At 38.7% G+C, this 21,574-nt stretch overlaps 1 protein-coding gene and 2 pseudogenes across 2 annotated transcripts in view; 1 reads left to right on the top strand and 2 right to left on the bottom strand.

The window, feature by feature from the left end:
• Positions 1-21,574, bottom strand: part of LOC143272448 (ankyrin repeat and SOCS box protein 16-like) — a 57,216-nt gene that overhangs the window by 893 nt on the left and 34,749 nt on the right. Inside the window, exons 5-11 of one of the 2 annotated variants that reach the window (XM_076567426.1) lie at positions 20,149-20,185; positions 18,393-18,454; positions 15,433-15,466; positions 13,514-13,580; positions 9,365-9,453; positions 2,955-3,021; positions 1,934-1,970 (exon numbers count right to left, since the gene is read on the bottom strand). In XM_076567426.1, coding sequence (XP_076423541.1) covers positions 18,447-18,454; positions 20,149-20,185 — 45 coding nt within the window. In that variant the 3' untranslated portion in view covers positions 1,934-1,970; positions 2,955-3,021; positions 9,365-9,453; ... (1 more) ...; positions 15,433-15,466; positions 18,393-18,446. Of the gene's footprint in view, positions 1-1,933; positions 1,971-2,954; positions 3,022-4,102; positions 9,454-13,513; positions 13,581-15,432; positions 15,467-18,392; positions 18,455-20,148; positions 20,186-21,574 lie in introns of those variants that run through there. The other variant, XM_076567473.1, reaches the window with a different exon arrangement.
• Positions 3,248-4,976, top strand: LOC121822263 (synaptojanin-2-binding protein pseudogene; annotated as a pseudogene).
• Positions 4,282-4,400, bottom strand: LOC143271225 (small nucleolar RNA SNORA40; annotated as a pseudogene).

The following is a 21,574-nucleotide window of genomic DNA, read 5'->3' as shown; positions in this document are numbered from 1 at the left end:
TTCTCTGGCCAAATTTTCATACAAAACTGAGGTAGGTAGTAGACTACTGCTGCATTTTAACAACATTCATAAGAAAATGAATTTCACAAAGGATCACTTTACCATAGGAACAGATGGAGTACCATTACCCTCTGGGACGGGTGTGAGAGCAACAGGTTTTTCAGAGAGCCTTTAGGATAAAAACATGCAATAATGGGTGGATTTGGTCCTTTGACTGACTCTATTGAAAGATTGTTTACCTGTATATTAAGCAGCATTTTTGCATTAAGTAATTCAACATAAACCTGAATTTTACAATTTTTTGTTGCTTTTGTGAGTTTCAACTTAACTCAATCTATAAAACATTCAGTGAAGACTCACTCTTAGTTCTATTTAAAAATCAAAATCAAAACAGTCAGTGGCCTGGGAGAGGCCTCAGTCAATAAGAGTGCTTGATGCCCACACACAACAAACTGAGATTGAATGATCATCAACCACATAAAAAGCTGGGCATGGACACATGCACTTGTAACCCAGTCTGTGGGTGGAAGAGACAGGGTATCATTTGGGCTTGTTGGCTGCTAGAGCTGCTCCAGGTTCAGTCAGAGACCTTATGTCAAGTGGGTAAGTGAGAGAATGACACAAGAAACCAATATCCTCCTCTTCTCTTCATGTCGCACACAGACATAGGCAAACCAGGCAACACACATCTATGCACACTAGAGACAGGATGGTGGTTTTTGCACACACTTTGTTCAGATGGTTGCATTAACTGATGACTTTCTTGTTGTTGCTCAAAGCACTTAAAGCTCTTATTTCATTCTTCTTCCTCTACTCCTAAAGCACCATGGCCCCTTCTCTGTCAAGAAACTTTATAGGCATTTTAAGCATATCATTGTGTGTCATGCTCTCTCCCAAGAAATTGGTTTGGTAGAATGTGAAGTATACTCTATCTTGAAGTATCAAGCTGACAACCAGTTCAGAAGTCACCACTTTTTTGGTGCTTTGAATTGCTTTTTGATAGTCTGTTCACAAGCATATGATGAAACTGTCACAGGACTATTTTTATACTCTACAGGTGTTTCTTTATTGCTTAGTCTTTATGAGGCAGTGGAGAGTAACAATGTCCCCTCAGCTCTACTCCATCCAAACTGCACTGAAGATCTCCACGTTTCAGGGCTTATGGTTTATAAGTTCTAGGGCAACCACTTTTTTTTCCTACCTGACACATCCCTTGGTCTTCACCCCAGTTGTGGAACTCATTGAGGGGACTATTAACCTTCTGTACAGAAGCATATCCATAAGCCCACTCTGAGGCAATCTTCAGCAAAGCCTGGGAGAGTCTTGAACCTTGCCAGTTTACTCACACTCTCTCCAGCAGACAGCTCACCCAAACATAACAGTGAACCAAATTAATGCCCTGCAAATTAATATTGTTACATATATGTGCATGGCATGTGATATGCAGTGTATTTGTATGTATGTGTGATTTCAGGTACATACATGCCATTTCCTCCAAAGAGGAAAGTAATTTGTGGGCTCCCAGTAATACTTTCTGAAAACTCAGAATGATCCCCAATTCTGTAAGCTCTCAGAAAAGATAAAGATCTCAAACTAGAACTCCTAAAGAAGGTATAGTTCAAAAGCTGATTTCAGAAAAGTTTTGAAAAGGTAAGGAGAGTCAAATGGACATCAGTGTGTATGGTTAACACAAGGAGCCTCATTTTCTAATACACAGAGTTGGTACTTGGGAAATGCTGGTTGAGTATAAACCTCATGTCCATATGAACTAAAAAGAACAACTTTTTAGTCTAAAATATAGTGATAATACTGTTGGTACTGTAACACAAAGCAAAAATTCAGTATATAAAATTGTGTCTATCTGAGAATACATCCAAGAAATAAATTAGTTATTTTTGAATTTCCCTAGGATTAGGGTATTGTTAAACCTTACCTGCAGAGAGGTCTTGGGTCAGTACTGTAATACATTTCTAAAAATAAAAACAAAATGCATTACATTACAACTCTAGAAAAATATAGCCTATAAAAATGATTAGACTCATTGTTAGCATCAATTTCTTCAAGACCAATTTTGAGATTATTCTAGAGAAAATAGTCATCTGTAGGCAATTACTTCAGGTAGAATTCTTCCATTTTCTGTATATATCACATCAAAGAAGACATATATTCATCAAGCGTAATGCCTAAAATAAACACCCATACACAACTGTGATGATCTTAATGAGCTCTCTCAGACTGATGGGGAGCAGCATCCTTACCAGTAAAAGTATCACCAATTGACAGTGTCACAAAATAGCTTCATGGGGTTCTTGTTTGACTTTGGGTTAATGATACAAGAAAAAATGTCTAGACTGGGTTTGGTGGCACACAACTTTAATCCCAGCATTGGAGAGGCAAAGGCAGGTAGATCCTTATGACTTCCAGGACAGCCAGAATGTAACAGTGAGACTGTGTCTCAAAAATAAAACAACAAACAAAATAGAGAGCCAAAAAGGAAAAATATCTATGAGCCTATACATACTTTTTCTTCGGGAAAACAAAGTATCTTGTTCAGCTTTTTAGATGGAATTGTTCATGTTAGGATACAAATTCCTACCACTGGGTCTAGATGTTGGCAACTGTCCTTTGTATCATAATGACTCACAGAAAGAAACAGAAGATGGACAAAGATCTTCAAGGAGCAGCATGAGTGAGGACAACATCCTTAATCTCCTCGTCCCTCTGAGGGAAGAAGCTCCTTAGCTCTAGTTATCACAGTCTTTCCAGTCCATTCCTTTATTGGGTCACCACTACCTACAAGGACTTATTGCTCACTTACAATTTATCAAGTGATGGTTCACACCAACAAAATATTTTTCTCGGGCCAAATTTTCATACAAAACTGAGGTAGGTAGACTACTGCTGCATTTTAACAACATTCATAAGAAAATGAATTTCACAAAGGATCACTTTACCACAGGAAGCGATGGAGGTCCATTATCCTCTGGGACAGGTGTGAGAGCATCAGGTTTTTCAGGGAGCCTTTAGGATAAAAACATGCAATAATGGGTGGATTTGGTCCTTTGACTGACTCTATTGAAAGATTGGTTACCTGCATATTAAGCAACGTTTTTGCATTACGTATTTCAACATACACCCAAATTTTACAGTTTTGTGTTGCTTTTGTGAATTTCAACTTAACTCAATCTATAAAACATTCAGTGAAGACTCACTCTTAGTTCTATTTAAAAATCAAAATCAGAACAGCTATGCTGGGGACGCGGCGTGGAGTTTGATTCACCTTCACCTGCGCGGAGCACCCGCTGACCCCGGGCTTCCGCCCGGAGAGCTGTCCGACATGAACGGACGGGTGGATTATTTTGTCACGGAGGAAGCGATCAACCTGACGAGAGGACCCTCGGGTAAATGGCCGAGACTTAAAGAACCTGCTACACCAGGATGCTGTAGACCTCTTTCGTAATGCGGGATATGCTGTGTCCCTGAGAGTACAGCATAGGTTACCAGTGCAGAATGGACCTATAGTACATCGAGGTGAAGGAGAACCAAGTGGGATTCCTGTAGCCATGGTGCTGCTACCAGTGTTTGCCCTCACCATGGTTGCAGTTTGGGCCTTTGTGAGATACCGAAAACAGCTTTGAAATGCTTGCGGTCTTCCAGTGTGTCCAATGAACTATTTCTCTCACTCACCTTCCCTGCCAGTCTCCTATATCCTTTATCCTCTACATAGCCAACACATGATTTAAAGTGACTGATTACCACTCAAAACCTTGCTGTTCAAACTCGCCAAGACTTCAAATTCTAATGGGAGAGTAAAGGTATTATTTGAAGAAAAGCTTGTGGGGGGGAGGGAGAAGCCTTGCTAAGAACAAATGAGAAGTTACATATTTTACTAGAACTGCCAATAAAAATTCAGCTATCACCCAAAGAGGAAAAGCTCAGTCTTCCTGTCACCATGGATGACACCTTTTTCTTAGCTGGCATGTTTGAAGGCTAGCTGTGCTACATGGAAGGAGGAGCTGATCTTTACTTTTTTTCTTTTCCTTTTAATGCTTTTCCTTGTGAAGTGTTTGTGGCCTTTAATTTGTAACTCTATACCTAGATGCCTATATTGGACACAGGCGAATGAAGTTTTTTTTTTTTAAACTTACTTCAAAAAATAAATATATACAGTAGTACACATATGCATATATGATAACATAACACTGATGCCTTATAAGAGGTGAGAAAACCATACTAGTTCCTGGGTTTCTAATGAACAATTTTTTGGGACTAGGGGGTCATCATATTCCTTCATATATAATCAAGACTCATATTAACAGTGAGTTCTGGATTGTAAAGAGAACCTCCTTGCACACTTGTCTGTAAGTCATTGTCCACAAATTACAAACATACACAGTGCTAAGGGATGACTGTCAATGAAGCACGTCAGGAGCTCTTTGCAGAGCGTGTATAGTGGAGATGGGAAAATGATCTTTAAAAGAGAAAGCTCAATCATTAGGGAAATAATAACAGAAACAATGGATTGGAAACTGTAGAACAAGTGTCACACGGTAGCTATGGTGATGTGGTGAATTGTACTAGAACAGCTCTGCTCAAGTCAATCTGTTCAAAGACTTGGAGGTATAAAGACAAGTTCTACCAATCTCTGAACCAGCCTAGTTGGTATTTAGCAGTGCTGTTAAAGGGTCAAGTGGGATAGATGTGGGCAGCAGTAGGGCCCAATGAACCAGAAGGGCCAAAAGTTGTCTTGATAGACGACTGAAAAAAAGATCATGCCTCAAGGTGGCACTTGAACCCTCAAGGCTGCTTCACAGTTTTCAGTTTCTAGTATCAGGCAAAACCTTAGGAACTGCCTTTCTGGTAGAATAGACCTAAAACCAGCCTGCTTCTGATTAAGATAAGAAGGCCTGAATTGATGTGGTTTTTGGTTTTGTTTACCCACCCCCTACCCCCCCCCCAAAAAAAAAAACCAAAAACCTCTAAACACTAGCTTTGATTTTAATAAGTTAATGGACCATTTTTCAGAGAAGGGGAAAGAATAAGGTTTGTTTGTTTGATAGAGGGGTCAAGGAAATTTGTTGATTGTTTCCAAGGAAAGCCTGAGACTAGAGTGTGGATGACTAGATGCCAGGGAACAGCAGGGATATTGGTGAGGTGGGAGCCATCCTGTTCATGTAGTGTCTGAGTTGGTTTTAGAGTGCCGAGGATAGTTGAACCAAGCCTAGTTTTTTTTAACAAAATAATTTTTATCTTCTAAATATATTGGCCAGACTGTTATTTTGACAGAAGATTATGAGTTTTCCTGACAATCTAGCAATTACTTAACAAGTGTTGGTTGCACATTAGTTTTGTCAAGACACCTGTACAAAGAAGGGAAATAAATGCACAGACTTCATCTGAAAGGACATTGTGATTACAGTTAGGAAGAGAACAGTTAAAATGGAATTAGCCATGTAAGTGTAAGTTGTTTATGTTGTAGACAACAATAGAAAATAGCTCCTGCGAATTGAGCGTTCCATAGAGGAAGGGACAGGTTAAAGATCTTTAGGTGCTAATCATCTAGTAAGAGCATTCATAAATAGGTGAAAAAAGTCTATCAGGGCGAATAATAAATGAAACCAGTATGGAAAGAAATGTTACCATGCAAGATAGAGCACAGTGTGGTTGACACTGTTGACAGATGATCAACAGCTATTTTAAGGAATTCAGAAAAGGAAAACTGTTGTGTGGTGGCATCAGAGTAGAATGGAAAGTCTTAAAAAGTCTGATGAGACTTTGCCTCTGGGTAAACTGTTGATACAGGGAGAGATTTGCTTTTAACAGTCTTCACATAACTAAGCCATTCAGTACTTTTTGAAATTGATTTAGTAATAGGAGTTATTCTAAGTCCCACAGAAAATGCAAAAACATATTGTAGTTCTTGCTGCAACCAGCACCACTGTGGAGGCCCAGTGTCTGTACCCTCCTTGTGTTCGATGGCATCTAAAGCGGCTTCTGCCATGGGCCTATTTACCTCTAGTATTCACTTCAGGGCTTGGAATTTATTGTTGAAAGACGGTCACACTTACAAATTGAAACAAATGGCAAGGAGGATAGAAAGCTGTTGTGTTGATATATGTAAATACAAAACATCTTCGGTGGGAATTTTACTTCGGTTGATAGGAATTCTGATACACTTGGGTCTCTTTGGGAAATAAACAGCACTTGACCAAAACATTTAAGATTTAGGCAAATACTTTAGTATTTCACTTTTGGTTGTATGTAAACTAAAATTAGCATAGATGGGATGTTAAGAATCCATTATAGATTGTAAAAAATTTATGTTTATCATAGACTGACTCTGATATTCCTATTACCTTATAGACTATATATGATGCTTCTACCACATAAATTATAATGTTTAAAGTTTTGAAAATTGATTATAGGTATACTTAAAGTATTTTTCTTGTATTTATCAATGTGTTTTTATATGTAATTCTAATAGATATTATTTGCTTCAGTCGTTTCTGTTTCTGTTTCCTGCAGTTTTCTGTATGAATGATTTCATGTAATTAATTGGACCATCTAGTCACAGGCAACAGATAAAAATAGTATTTGTAATTACAGTCTATGCCAGGGCTGTACTAAATTGACTGGTGACACTATATATAACCTTGAGATCCAAGTATTGTTATAAAGAGACTGAGAATGAGAGAATAAATTGTTTTCCAAGATTGTATAGGTGGTAATATAGAATCATGATTTAAACTCAGGACTTTGGGTGACAGTATTAGTAATATTCCCATTGCTAACAGTTCTCAAAGCAAGGTCTCTGGACAAAAGCATCAGTTTTCCCTGCAAATTTTTGGGCATCATCCCATACTTACGGAGTGAGACAAGCATGGCAACCAGCAATTCTGTCCTTTTAGGTAACTGACTAATGCTGAAGTTTGAGATTCACCCCTGTCTAGTTAGAATCACTTGGACAGCTAGCTGGTCAACCCACATTAAATAAGGACCTTTGGGACTAGGACTTGGACAATAAAATATGTTTCACGAGGTATCTAAAATGTGCAGCCTCTATTGGAAATGTTCCATGGCATTAAATTATCAGATCACTTGCAGATGAGGCTCTAGCCAGAATCAAGAACTTGGCTAAGTTCAGAGCCCAGCTCTCTGAGAGGTAGAGTAAGAAGTGGAACATTGTTTTCCTCCTGTGTGCTCAGGACAGACTGATCAACCTCTGGTAACATGTGTAGCCATATAAGAACCAAATCATAGGATTGTGACTCTAATAGACTCTTGGATAAAATTTGTATTAGAAGTGAGAAAAGTTAGTGGTGTTGTTTTTGTCTCAAATTTGTTTTGAATGTCACCACTACAAGAATACATACAAAAACTGTATTTTAAAATCTCATTTTACTTCCATCTTTTCCCAATGGGCTTTCAATAAAGACCAGAAGAACTGATAGACAGCTAAAGAGGATTGTAGGTATCAAGATTTGAATGGGAGATCACATTGAACAATCTGATAAGCCCAATCACGTGTTGTTTTAATTTCAGTAGTTTAAAATTAGATATAGGCTGTTTGTGGTATTTTTTATTGTGCAAATAAGCAATTAAAATGCATTTAGAGGCCAAAAAAAAAAAAAAAAAAAATCAAAATCAAAACAGTCAGTGGCCTGGGAGAGGCCTCAGTCAATAAGAGTGCTTGATGCCCACACACAACAAACTGAGTTTGAATGATCATCAACCACATAAAAAGCTGGGCATGGACACATGCACTTGTAACCCAGTCTTTGGGTGGAAGAGACAGGGTATCATTTGGGCTTGTTGGCTGCTAGAGCTGCTCCAGGTTCAGTCAGAGACCTTATGTCAAGTGGGTAAGTGAGAGAATGACACAAGAAACCAATATCCTCCTCTTCTCTTCATGTCGCACACAGACATAGGCAAACCAGGCAACACACATCTATGCACACTAGAGATAGGATGGTGGTTTTTGCACACACTTTGTTCTGATGGTTTCAGTAACTAACTGATGGCTTTGTGGTTGTGTGCTCTAGCACTGAATGCTCCTGTTTCATTCTTCTCTAAAGTACCACGGCCTCTTTTCTGTCAAGAAACTTTTAGGCATTTTATTGATTCTCATCATCTCTCCCAGCATAGTTTGGTAGAAAATGAAATACGCTCTATCTCTAAGCAACAAACTGCCAACAATCTCAGAAGTCACTCCTTTTTTGGTGCTTTGAAGCTGCTTTTACCACCACCCCCAGCCCCACGCAGGCAGGCACACAGGGACAAGGAAGTGGGGTTCTTCTACATCCTTTGTTCTAATTGCTGCAGTAGGTATATTTTATAGTTGTATATGTACATGAACAGTTCCTTTATTACTCCTGGTTCATCCTTCCTGTCCTGAGCCTATAGCACAAAGTACCTTCTCTGTTCTCTAAGAGATAGACTTGGTGGAACAGGAGAGCAACACTTGCCTTTACTATCACAAGCCAACATATGGTTGACAGGTTATAGGTGGCCTTGCATTTGTTGTTGTTGTTACCTGTTTGCCAGTAGATGCCAGACCATCACCAAATGTTGCCGTTTAATGTGATGTCTCAGCCTGTTTCAAAACTCATGGGAGGCGAGCACAGTCTGTCTGTCTCCTGTCCTTCCTGGCTATGTCTAAGCTCTAGGTGCCAGGGGTTTGTAGTTGTTGAACTCTGATGCAATAGCTGTGTTTTTCTTGCTTCCTTGTTGGACTTCACCCAGTTGAGCCAAGCTTCTCTACAGAACCATGTCTGAAGCCTACTGCTGATGGGATCCACAGAAGAGCCAAAAACCTTGAGTCTTAGTTCTTTATACTCATTGTGGATAACTGTTACTAACCGTGACTGCTGTTTCAGGAGTGTGGGTGCACAGATTCACATCTGACCAACACAGCATTGAGACATTTCAGACACAATTCCCCCTCCCCCCAAAAAAATAAAACAAACAAAAAAACAAACAAAAAAAAAGAATAGTGTCTGGTAATAGCATTTAACCTTCACTAAAAAATACTAAAATGATCACAAATTTCACTGTGATAAATTAAGTTGAAACTTTTCAAAGTAAACAACATTAATGTGGTTTCCCTAACTAGTAGAAAATCACCAATCAAATCAGATTTCGAATGATGAACTGTTGTTTTTAAATGGGAGCTGAGCCCTGATGCACACTGTACTCTTGTTTTGTTTTGTTTTGTTTTGTCTTGGTTGGAACATTCCCTTTGCCAGCTCAGGCTATGTGCCTCTGAGTTGAAGCCAATCTTCCTCCTATCATTTTAGTATTCCTTACTTAAAGAATTGTCACTCTCAAGAACAGGACTAAGATAGTAAAAAAAAGGACACATTACCTATTTGACTCAAACTGGTCCTCCATTGAAAAGTGGGCCATCTCTTGTTTTGCTTTAGAAGAAGCCATTTTAATTGCTGTCAACCCACACTGTAAAGAAAAAAATTACCCTTTAAAAATCAACATGCTTCTCAACTGAAAATTTATCGGAGATTCTGTAAAGAATCAGTCACAAACGACAGATTTTCCTTCATCCCTTGCTGCACGTTCACACACACAGCTAGACCCTTCCTTATGACACACCAGTGCCCTGTCCAACATTGCCTGTGAGCACCCCTCCTCTCCAGAACTCTCCACAAACACTCACTGGTTCCAAGCTTCTTAGCTCCATGGAGATGTAACTCCATTGCCCCAACCCCATTATGTGGCATCTAGGTTTGGTGTGCCTTTGTTCGGTAAGAGAGCTCAAGTGGCCTCTCTGGAGCAGTTTGTTATTCTATTTTTCCAAACTATGTCTTCCCAAAACTGAGAATTATTTTCTCCCAACCTGAACAGCATTTCCTATACACATAGAAAATTTGAACAAATTAAATAAAAAATGTCTTCTTGGTATGTCTTCTTCAATGATCAATTTCCAAACTTGCCTGTGTGCCAGTGACCTTTCTCATTTTCCACTCCAGCCTTATCTCTGAGAATCAATCCCCATCAGTAACTTCGTAATTGCAACAGACTTCTGTTTATTCTACAGATATTTATCTTTAAAACTAATTCATTTTTATTGTGTATGTATGGGAATTGTGTGGGGGTCTTTTTCCTTAGTTTAATTTTAAAGTTAAGCCCAATTCTGAAACCAAGTAGGCTGTGTGCTGTGCTACTTTTAACTATGTATAAAAATATAAAAAACATATTTGGAGAAAAATGTTTCACTCTGAACAGATTCATTGAGACTGCTTGATCTTTGGCATGTGATGGGTGGACCTGAGTGACATTGCTGGGTATATAATGGGGATGTCGTTGAATGCTGTTTACCTTGGTTTTTGCTTCAATATCTGCATTGTAGTCAAGCGGTTTCCTGTCAATTGTTGGGTTTCCTGGGATAATCCCTGGTCACTATTCTTGCAAGGAGAATGCACTGCTGACACTGGAGTATGTGTGAGTGTGTGTGTGTGTGTGTGTGTGTGTGTGTGTGTGTGTGTGTGTGTGTGAATACTAAAATATTTACAGTGAATGTATAAATCAGAGGGCTAGTGAGAGGGCTAAGGTGATAAAGGCACTTGCCAGGATGACAGACAATTGGAATTTGATCCCTGAGACTGAAATGGTGAGAGGAGAGAACTGACTGCTATAAATTATCCATTGACCTCCACACTTCTGCTATGGCACACAGGTTTCTTGCCTTCCCTCATCCACCAAATAACTCAGGACCAGGGTGTCCTCGAATTGACAAAGACCAGCTTGCCTCTGCTTCATGAGTGCAGGGATTAAAGGTGGGCATCACCATGCCCAGCCTGCTATTGATGTTCTTCCTGCCTATATGTTCTCTGGGTTTCAATGTGTCAAACTGGAAGGCTGATGAGGACTGTTGTCTAGGGAGTAGCAGACCTGTTGATGCTGGCTACTTATAACAACTTATGATATCTTGGCTTACACTCTGATCATCTGCATTACAATCATATTCATTCTGGGGTCTGGAAAGATGGCTCAGTAGTATAAACACTTATTGCTCTTGTTTTATTCTTATAAAACCCTTGTTACTCTTGCAGAGGGCCTGGGTTTGATTCACAGCACCCACTTCTTGTCTGACAACCATGCAGAACTACAATTCCAGGGGATCAAATGCCCTCTTGGATGTCTGTGGGCAGCACACACACACAAGATGCACAGAGAGAATGTATGCAAAACTTTTAAACACAGAAAATAAATCAATTTAAAATATACAGGTATGTTGGGTACATTCATGTTGACATGACCTACCCGAGTCTCCATTATTTATTCTCTTCATTTCTATGAGATCTTTTCTCGGTGTTGCAAGTTGCTCAACTTTTGATTTTTTTTCTCCATAGTCTAATTTACTATCACTTACCCCTTAAAACAGTGATTTTTCAACCTGTGGGTCAGACCCATTTGGTAATCATAGGACTCTTATTCACAGAGGTCACCTAAGACCTTCTGAAAATACAGATATTGACCTTATGATACATAACCTTAGCAAAATTACACTTATGAAGTAGCAACGAAAATAATTTTATGGTGAGGGTCACCACAACATGAGGAACTGCATCAAATGGTCACAGCATTAGAAAGGGTGAGAACTACAGCCTTTGAAGGTCATTAGGTGGGGTGTTCCCAGAAGTGAGGATATAAAGGAGGTGAAGGACATGTTCCAGGCTGGGTTCTTCTTCTCTGACACTATTTGCAATAATGTAGACATAGGAACACAGAAGCATCATTCCTCTCACAAGCAAATATGTTAGTTTTCAAATTAGTGGGAATTACCACTAAGTATTTTTTTTTTATTTTTAAGCTATCATTTATTATCTCTCCCAGAGAAAGGATGTTGACTTCGGTTTTAATTTTTTTTAATGACCAGGTCTTGCTATCATCTGAAAGATGTTTCTCTGTTTTCTGCAATGGAAAGGTAGAGGATTAACTTTCTTGGTATGGTTCTGAAATTAATTCTTTTGTTTTGGGGTGCACAATTTTGAAACTACTTTATTCCTTAGCAGGTACTGAAAATTGAAACATGGAAAGTAGAAACTCTCACTTAAAAGTGAAATATCTCTAAATATGCTCATGTTTTTACAAATTACTACAACCTCATCAAGAACTAAAAGGTAGCCGGGTGGAGGTGGCCCACGCCTTTTATCCCAGCACTTGGGAGACAGAACCAGTCCGATATCTGTGAGGTCGAGGTCAGCCTGGTCTACCAAGTGAGTTCCAGGAAAGGTGATAAGCTACACAGAGAAACCCTGTCTCAGAAAAACCAAGAAGAAAAAGAAAAGAAAAAAAACAAAAACAAAAACATAATTATGCTAGCCTAGAGTAAGAGAAAATCATAAACTGAGAAACTTGCCCTTGCCCTGTTGCTGAGATGAAACTGAATTCCCTTGGTTTTAGAGTTTCTGATCTTATATGACATGATTATTAATTTTAATTTGGCCTCTTCCCTCAGTGTTTCTCTATCATGGTGGGGAGGCAAAAGTACATGTTATTTTCCATTTAGAAATAAACTCTGATGTAATTACTAGTGTCTTCCATATCATAGTACCTATGAAACTGCTTTTGTCCATTGATTGATATTCAAAAGCCATAAATATGCAACTTCTGATTCACACAAACCCTCACTCTATTGCTCCTGGTACAAGCAAACAGGTTTCCTAACCTCCAGCAGCTCACAGTGATGATGTCGCTTTAATATGAATAGATAAGTATCTAGTTACTACCCTCCAGTATTTTAAATGTTTGAATGTGGCCCAAAGAATGTAAGGTTATGTTATTTTAAAACACAGAACAAAAAATTCGGAAGTTAGAGTAGTACGATATGGTAATTGAATCTTCCCTTCTACAACTGCTGGTAAGTGGGGCAGGATTCCTATTATGTAACAAGGGGAAGTTGTCAACATACCTGTAGGGATTCAAATAGAAAACATGCTGTAATCTCTTCATAATGAAAAGTTTTGATGAGCCAATTACAGGTGGCTAAATTTGCACTATTTCCTGCTACTGTAAATACAGAAGCAAAGAGAGAAAGAGAGGAGATGCTCTCATATGTGATCCTGAAGTAGGAGTGTCCATGGGAAGATAGAAGCTACTTGCCTTTATGCCAAAGGTAACAGCACCTGGACGATTCCTAGATCACTGAAACAACTGGACCCATTAAAATGTATGCAGGTGTGTTACCACAGTCGTTCTTTAAAATCACTCTAAGGTGTATTTATTTCTGCACAACATCCTTGGTCAAACATGAAACATCTAATCCATGAGGACTGACCTTTGTCTTCTCATCACTATCTTTCCAGTCCATTCCTTTATTGGGTCACCACTACCTACAAAGACTTATTGCTCACTTACAACTTATCAAGTGATGGTTCACACCAACAAAATATTTTTCTCTGGCCAAATTTTCATACAAAACTGAGGTAGGTAGTAGACTACTGCTGCATTTTAACAACATTCATAAGAAAATGAATTTCACAAAGGATCACTTTACCATAGGAACAGATGGAGTTCCATTATCCTCTGGGACAGGTGTGAGAGCATCAGGTTTTTCAGGGAGCCTTTAGGATAAAAACATGCAATAATGGGTGGATTTGGTCCTTTGACTGACTCTATTGAAAGATTGGTTACCTGCATATTAAGCAGCATTTTTGCATTACGTATTTCAACATACACCCGAATTTTACAGTTTTGTGTTGCTTTTGTGAATTTCAACTTAACTCAATCTGTGAAACATTCAGTAAAGACTCACTCTTAGTTCTATTTAAAAATCAAAATCAAAACAGTCAGTGGCCTGGGAGAGGCCTCAGTCAATAAGAGTGCTTGATGCCCACACACAACAAACTGAGTTTGAATGATCATCAACCACATAAAAAGCTGGGCATGGACACATGCACTTGTAACCCAGTCTTTGGGTGGAAGAGACAGGGTATCATTTGGGCTTGTTGGCTGCTAGAGCTGCTCCAGGTTCAGTCAGAGACCTTATGTCAAGTGGGTAAGTGAGAGAATGACACAAGAAACCAATATCCTCCTCTTCTCTTCATGTCGCACACAGACATAGGCAAAATGTACAACATACAATACACACACACACACACACACACACACACACACACACACACACACACACACACATCTAGAAACACTAGAGGGAGGATGGTGGTTTTTCCACACACTTTTTTCTGATGGTTGCAGTAACTGATGACTTTCTTGTTGTTGCTCAAATCACTTAAAGCTCTTATTTCATTCTTCTTCCTCTACCCCTAAAGAACCATGGCCCCTTTTCTGTCAAGAAACTTTTTAGGCATTTTAGGCATATCATTGTGTGTCATGCTCTCTCCTAAGAAATTGGTTTGGTAGATCGTGAAATATACTCTATCTTGAAGCACCCAGCTACCAACCAGTTGAGACGTCACCACATTTTTGGTGATTTGAATTGCTTTTTGATAGTCCGTTCAAAAGTTATGAAACTGTCACAGGACTATTCTTATATTCTACAAGTGTTCTGTTTAATGCTTAGTCTTCCTGAGGCAGTGGAGATTAACACTGTCCCCTCAGCTCTACTCCATCCAAACTACACTGATTATCTCCATGTTTTAGGTCTTATGGTTTATAAGTTCTGGGGCAACCACTTTTTTTTCCTACCTGCCACCTCCCTTGGGCTTCACCCCAGTTGTGGAACTCATTGAGGGGACTATTAACCTTCTGTACAGAAGCATATCAATAAGCCCACTCTGAGGCGATCTTCAGCAAAGCCTGGGAGAGTCTTGAACCTTGCCCATTTACTCACACTCTCTCCAGCAGACAGCTCAACCAAATGTAACAGTGAACCAAGTTAATGCCCTGCAAACTAATATTGTTACACATATGTGCATGGCATGGCATGTGCAGTGTATTTGTATGTATGTGTGATTTCAGGTACATACATGCCAGTGTGCTGGTGTGGTGACTGGAATACTCACATGAGGGTTGACACTCACCTTCAACCTTATTTTTGTGGCTGGGTCTCTCATTAACAAATCCAAACCCCAGGCTATTTATTCATGAAACTTCAGGGGATTCTCTGTCTCCACCTCCAATCTCACCATGAGCTCCCCAGGATTATAGATGCACACAAGACCATCAAGCCTCATGTGGATTCTGGGCATCCAAACTCCCATTCTCACATATGTACAGTAAGCACCTTATCCACTGAATCATTTCACTAGCCATGGCTTATTAACAGCATTTCATACTGTATCAGAGGTATAATCAGTCATTTCAGTATTGTGTGCTCCACAAATAATTATTCAGCTTTGATTAACAAAAAATAAAGAAGCTGAATTTGTCTTACGCAGAGGAAAACATGGTTATAGTTTCTGAATCTTATATTCTCTAATTACTCAGTGTATTTTAAAATGCACACTCTCTTACCACAGTGGATGTCTTTCTTTAACTCTTCCAATAACTGCAAAAGAAAAAGGCAAAATATGGTAGAAGCAACTGCAGAAAATATGGGTATTAAATGTCAAGGCCAATATTTTATTACTACTTGACACCAATTCTGTATACCCTTTAAAGTGGATATTGATTGATAAACAATAAATATATGGAGAACTCTTAATTCCCACTTCCTTGTATATTCAAATACAGAAGATGAATTTATCACAAGTTACTACTTAAAATAAACTGTTGTGTGAAATTCCTTTGACCTTGAGTACTATCAGACAGAGAAACTGGCATCTTAACCAGAATCAACATCACAAACTGAAGCGTTAAAGGGATAGCACAGTGTTGCTGCTGCTGGATTAGTCTCTGGACTAGTGGTGCTAGGAGAACTGTTAGTGAGTACACATATCCTGTATAGAAGTGAAAAGAGATTTTTCAAGGATTCAGTTGAACTTGTTCCATTGAAGATGAAAATTCCAGACACAAGGAAGCTCAGTCTACAGTGACTGCTCTTTGCAGCACAGCAGAACATAAGAAACACAAACAGACCAAGGACAACGACCTTTGCAAAGAATTTCCAGCTGCCAGTGTGGCCAAATATATACACACAGAGGTCAGTGTGTATACTCTCCTCAACTGCTTCCGAGGAGGATGCTGAAGCCTCTGGGTTCCAGCTCTGGTCTCTTGCTCATGTACAGTGCAAAGAAGTTCACTCTCAGCTGCTATCGCCTTCCATGGTAAGAGCCATTGGAAAGACTTCTGCAGTAGTTATGCACCTGGACTCTACCTCCAGGAAGAGAAGCATAGAAGAAACGTGGGGCCAGAGCACCAATTCCAAGGGAGTAGAACCTCACAGTCTCCCAGGAAAAACAGACGCCAGGAAATTATCAAAGTGAGAGGTGAAATTAATAAAATAGAAACTAAGAGAATAATACAAAAAATTAATGAAACAAAGAGTTGGTTCTTTGAGAAAATCAACAAGATAGACAAGCCCTTATCCAAACTAATCAAAAGACAGAGAGAGAGAATCCAAATCAACAAAATCAGAAATGAAAGGGGGGACATAACAACAGACATTGAGGAAATCCAGGGAATTATCAGGTCATATTTCAAAAACCTCTACTCCACAAAACTGCAAGACCTAAAAGAAATGAACAATTTTCTGGATAGGTACCACATACCTAAGTTAAAACAAGACTAGATAAACTATTTAAATAGTCCAATAACCCCTAAGGAAATAGAAACAGTCATTAAAAGTCTCCCAACCAAAAAAAAAACCCAGGATCAGATGGTTTCAGCGCAGAATTCTACCAGATTTTCAAAGACGAGTTAATTCCAATACTCTCTAAATTTTTCCACATAATAGAAACCAAAGGAACATTACCAAACTCCTTCTATGAGGAAACAATTTTATTTGTTTCCACATTTAAAACTTCTATCGAGTCAAGCTTTCACTCTATGCTAACAGTTTGCCCTCTACAAAGGAATAAAAACAATTCTTGTTTCTTTTTTTCAGTTACAGTATGTAAAACTGGAGTGTAAACATCTTAGCATTGCCCATGGCTGAGGCAGAGTATTTGTCCCACCAACAAATGTGCTGAGATTGTGGCTCTATGGTAGAGCCTATGCTTGGCATGTGGGAGGCCTGCATCAACCCTCTTCACCACAAAGAAAATTCCAATGCTGAAATAATGAAGAAACTCACCCACATTACAATAATACTGACTCTTTTTACCTCACCACTTATGTGAAGAGGGTCATTCCGATTCCTCTACACTGTTCACTTGTTGCTGTGCTTTCCCAAGGCAAGGCAGGTGTGGAAGTGTCCATGGTGACAGTTGCTGAAAGCCCAAACCCTGTAGTGTTTCTCCCTCTTAGAATCTCATCCAGACTTGATGGACCAGTCAGTGCCGTCTACTACAGAACAGTGTTCTTTTCTCAGCCTTCCTCCCACTCTGGAAAATTTTTCTGGAAATTATGTCTTGTAGCATAAAAACCAAGAAGCAACATATACTACACTAACTGACAAAACTAAAGGGAAGAGGTGTTGGCAGTGTAGCCAATAGGGAGAGCACAAGCCTAGAATCCTTCTAATGGTAGTGTTGGATCCCCAGCACTGTGTCTAGAACTCAAAATCCATTCATGGTTTAAAAAGTTATTGATAAGCCTATTATTTCTTATGGCAAGATATATTTACATTAAATGGAGGCTAATTAAAGATAAATATAAAACTATATGTGAATTGTCTAATATGTCTAAATTGAGAAATTATAGGAAGGAAAAAACCAGAAAAAGTTATATTTAGTCCCAAAAAACTTAATGAGAGTAACTGAATACTGTATTTTTTGTTTTCTTTTTACATGATCACATTCTATTGACCCTGATGTATATAACATATATAACATAAATACAATGTATTTATTATAAAAATGAAAGAAAAATCCATTTTATAACATGTCCACTGGCTGTCACATGACTATAGATAACACATACTGCGGACTAGGTTAGAAATCTTTTTTGTTTGTTTGTTTGTTTGTTTAAGACAGGGTATCTCTGTGTAGTTTTGGTGCCTGTCCTGGATCTAACTCTGTAGACCAGGCTGGCCTTGAACTCACATAGATCTGCCTGGCTCTGCCTCCTGAGTGCTGGGATTAAAGGCTTGCTCCACCACTGCCCAGCTTAGAAACCTTTTTATTTATATAAAGATACTACATGCATCAGAGACTCATGTTAAATAAACATGTTTCAGACGATATAATTTGAGATTTGAAATTTCTCATAAACCATTACTTAAATAATTCTGAATTCCAAAACATTAAAGGCATATTCAAAAAGGATATAACTACATTTATATCTCATATCCTTAGTTCCTTCTTTGAAAGAACAAAGCTTTTTTTTTTTTTTAATTAGGGTAACAGCAGTGGATTATTCACCTTCAATCTTACCTGTATTGATTGGAACAGATGTCTTCAGTATTGATTTTAACGGTTGTGATGTTCTTACTCCACTGTGACATATTTTAAAAAGTGATATTTTAATATCCATATAAAAATATTTACCGAATTCTTTGAATTATTTGTTGCTTGATTTCCTAATATACATTGCATTTGAGATTTACACACAACTTATTTGTCTTTCAAGCGGTTAATTATTTGGTGACACTTTCCTTACAACTTAGTCTCATGTGAAAGAAAGGAAGAATTTAGTTCACAAAAATTAAATTAGCCCAACAAAAACACACATAGAGGCACAGACACACACACACACACACACACACACACACACACACATATATGAAGGAAGACACTAGTTCCTCCCCAGCCCTTTTTTATGGCTGCTGTAACTCATGGTTTTCTATTCATGTGCTCAGTGTAATTAGTGATTTCATTTGTCATGTCATTCTGTGCACTTAGAGTACCACAGCACCTTCTCTGTCACCATACTTTCTGGAATTTTCACTGACTGTGATGTTATCGCCCAAGAGGTTGGTTTGTGGACCATGGAATAGATTCCTTCTTCTGCTAGTTAATCTTACAAGCTACCATGGCCTTGGGTATGTTCAAGCTGTTCCTTAGCAGCCCATTCATGAGTGAATCCTGAAACCACAATCTACCTGTTTCTATGCCAAACAAGCAATTCTATGAAATTACCAAGATAATAACATGAGCTAACAACAATAAAACTTACTGGATAATTTCAGGGTTTTACTGTGGAACTGTTTAGAATTCCCAGTAGAATGTAACATGTGGTTTTTGCAAGGTGTGTCTTTAAACAGTTGTAGCTACTGAAACATTATGAATCTGCACTTTGGACATTAGCTGTGATGATTGGGGATCTTTTAACTTGGAGTAAATAAGCTATTTAATAATGTGTAGCAAACGTTTAATTGATACATAGCCCCACTAAAGAAGATGACATAATTGCCCTCTAGTATGGAAGGAATCAATCAAAAGGAACAGAGAACTGGCTTGAAATACAACCTTTAAATGTCTGCAAAACCCAAGTGTCTGAGACAGCAGATCATCAACAGGAATGGGCTTTCAACTCTATGTTCATGTCCAACCGATAGGGAAGACAAAACCCCCTTTAGAGAGAGATAAATAACAGTCATCTGTGGTGTGGCTCTCTACGTTGAGATCATCTCTTGAGATTCAGAGACTTCATTGCTGGGCACTCTGGTAGAGGGAAGGCCTGGGGTCTTCCGCCGTCAGGGAAAGGGTGCTACACCTGACAAAAAGTGCCTCTGCAAGTGGAGATGGTGTCCAAAGAGGAAAGTAATTTGTGGGCTCCCTGTAATACTTTCTGAAAACTCAGAATGATCCCCAATTCTGTAAGCTCTCAGAAAAGATAAAGGCCTCAAACTAGACCTCCTAATGAAGATCTAGTTCAAAAGCTGATTTCAGAAAGGTTTTGAAAAGGTAAGGGGCATCAAATGGACATCAGTGTGTATGGTTAACACAAGGAGCCTCATTTTCTAATACACAGAGTTGCTACTTGGGAAATGTTGGTTGAGTATAAATCTCATGTCCATATGAACTAAAAAGAACAACTTTTTAGTCTAAAATATAGTGATAATACTGTGGGTACTGTAACACAAAGCAAAAATTCAGTATATAAAATTGTGTCTATCTGAGAGTACATACAAGAAATAACTTAGTTATTTTTGAATTTCCCTAGGATTAGTGTATTGTTAAACCTTACCTGCAGAGAGGTCGTGGGTCAGTACTATAGTATATTTCTAAAAATAAAAACAAAATGCATTTTATTACAACTCTAGAAAAATATAGCATATAAAAATGATTAGACTCATTGTTAGCATCAATTTCTTCAAGACCAATCTAGAGATTATTCAAGAGAAAATATTCATCTCCAGGCAATTACTTCAGGTAGAATTCTTCCATTTTCTGTATATTTCACATCAAAGAAGACATAAATTCATCAAGCATAATACCTAAAAATAAACACCCATACACAACTGTGATGATCTTAATGAGCTCTCTCAGACTGATGGGGAGCAGCATCCTTACCAGTAAAAGTATCACCAATTGACTGTGTCACAAAATAGCACTTGGGGTTCCTGTTTGACTTGGGCTAATGATACTAGAAAAAATGTCTAGACTGGGTGTGGTGGCACACAACTTTAATCCCAGCATTGGAGAGGCAAAGGCAGGTGGATCCTTATGACTTCCAGGACAGCCAGAATGTAACAGTGAGACTGTGTCTCAAAAATAAAACAACAAACAAAATAGAGAGCCAAAAAGGAAAAAAATATCGATGAGCCTATACATACTTTTTCTTCGGGAAAACAAAGTATCTTGTTCAGCTTTTTAGTTGGAACTGTTCATGTTAGGATGCAAATTCCTACCACTAGGACTAGATGTTGGCTACTGTCCTTTGTATCATAATGAAACCTCACAGAAAGAAACAGAAGATGGACAAAGATCTTCAAGGAGCAGCATGAGTGAGGACAACATCCTTTCTCTCCTTGTCCCTCTGAGGGAAGAAGCTCCTCAGCTCTAGTTATGTTCCCAGGCTTATGTGCAGCTTGAAGGATGCTCATGAAAACATCCATCATCTCTCCTGAAAAGAATGATTGGAAAGATCCCTCCCTTGGTAGTAATGCATCCTGAGCTCTGCCTCAGGTGAGCGGGCAGCAGAGAAGCACCTGTGGGGCTGGAGCAGCAGACTCCGTGGGTCATCTTCTGACATGGAGTCATTGTGCATGTTTACATACATGAACTCTGAACTCACTCATGCCCTCACTGTACACTTGCACTTTGCTTTTATTTTAATAAAATGTTCATTTTTTGGTCTTGTTTAAATTAAGAGAAACTTAGTGCATCTTCTTTGCATTCCCCATGACTTAGGAAGGGCATTTGTCCCACCAACTAGTGGGCTGCAATTGTGACTCAGTAGTAAAGCCTATGCTTATCAGGCAGAAGCCCTCAGTCAGTCCTCACCACCACAAATGACAAGAACGACAAATTTCATACTAAAGTGATACAAAATGTTGCCTGCATTACAATAATATCAACTCTCTTCATCTTACCTCTTGAGAGAAGAAGGTCATTTGGATTCAGTACCTAGTGTGATTGTCAATGGCAAGTTAGGTATAAAAGACAGCATG

Source organism: Peromyscus maniculatus, chromosome 1, assembly GCF_049852395.1.
Source record: "Peromyscus maniculatus bairdii isolate BWxNUB_F1_BW_parent chromosome 1, HU_Pman_BW_mat_3.1, whole genome shotgun sequence".
NCBI lineage: Eukaryota > Metazoa > Chordata > Mammalia > Rodentia > Cricetidae > Peromyscus > Peromyscus maniculatus.
Note: the sequence above shows the minus strand (reverse complement) of the source record. Positions and strands in the feature narration are given on the sequence as shown.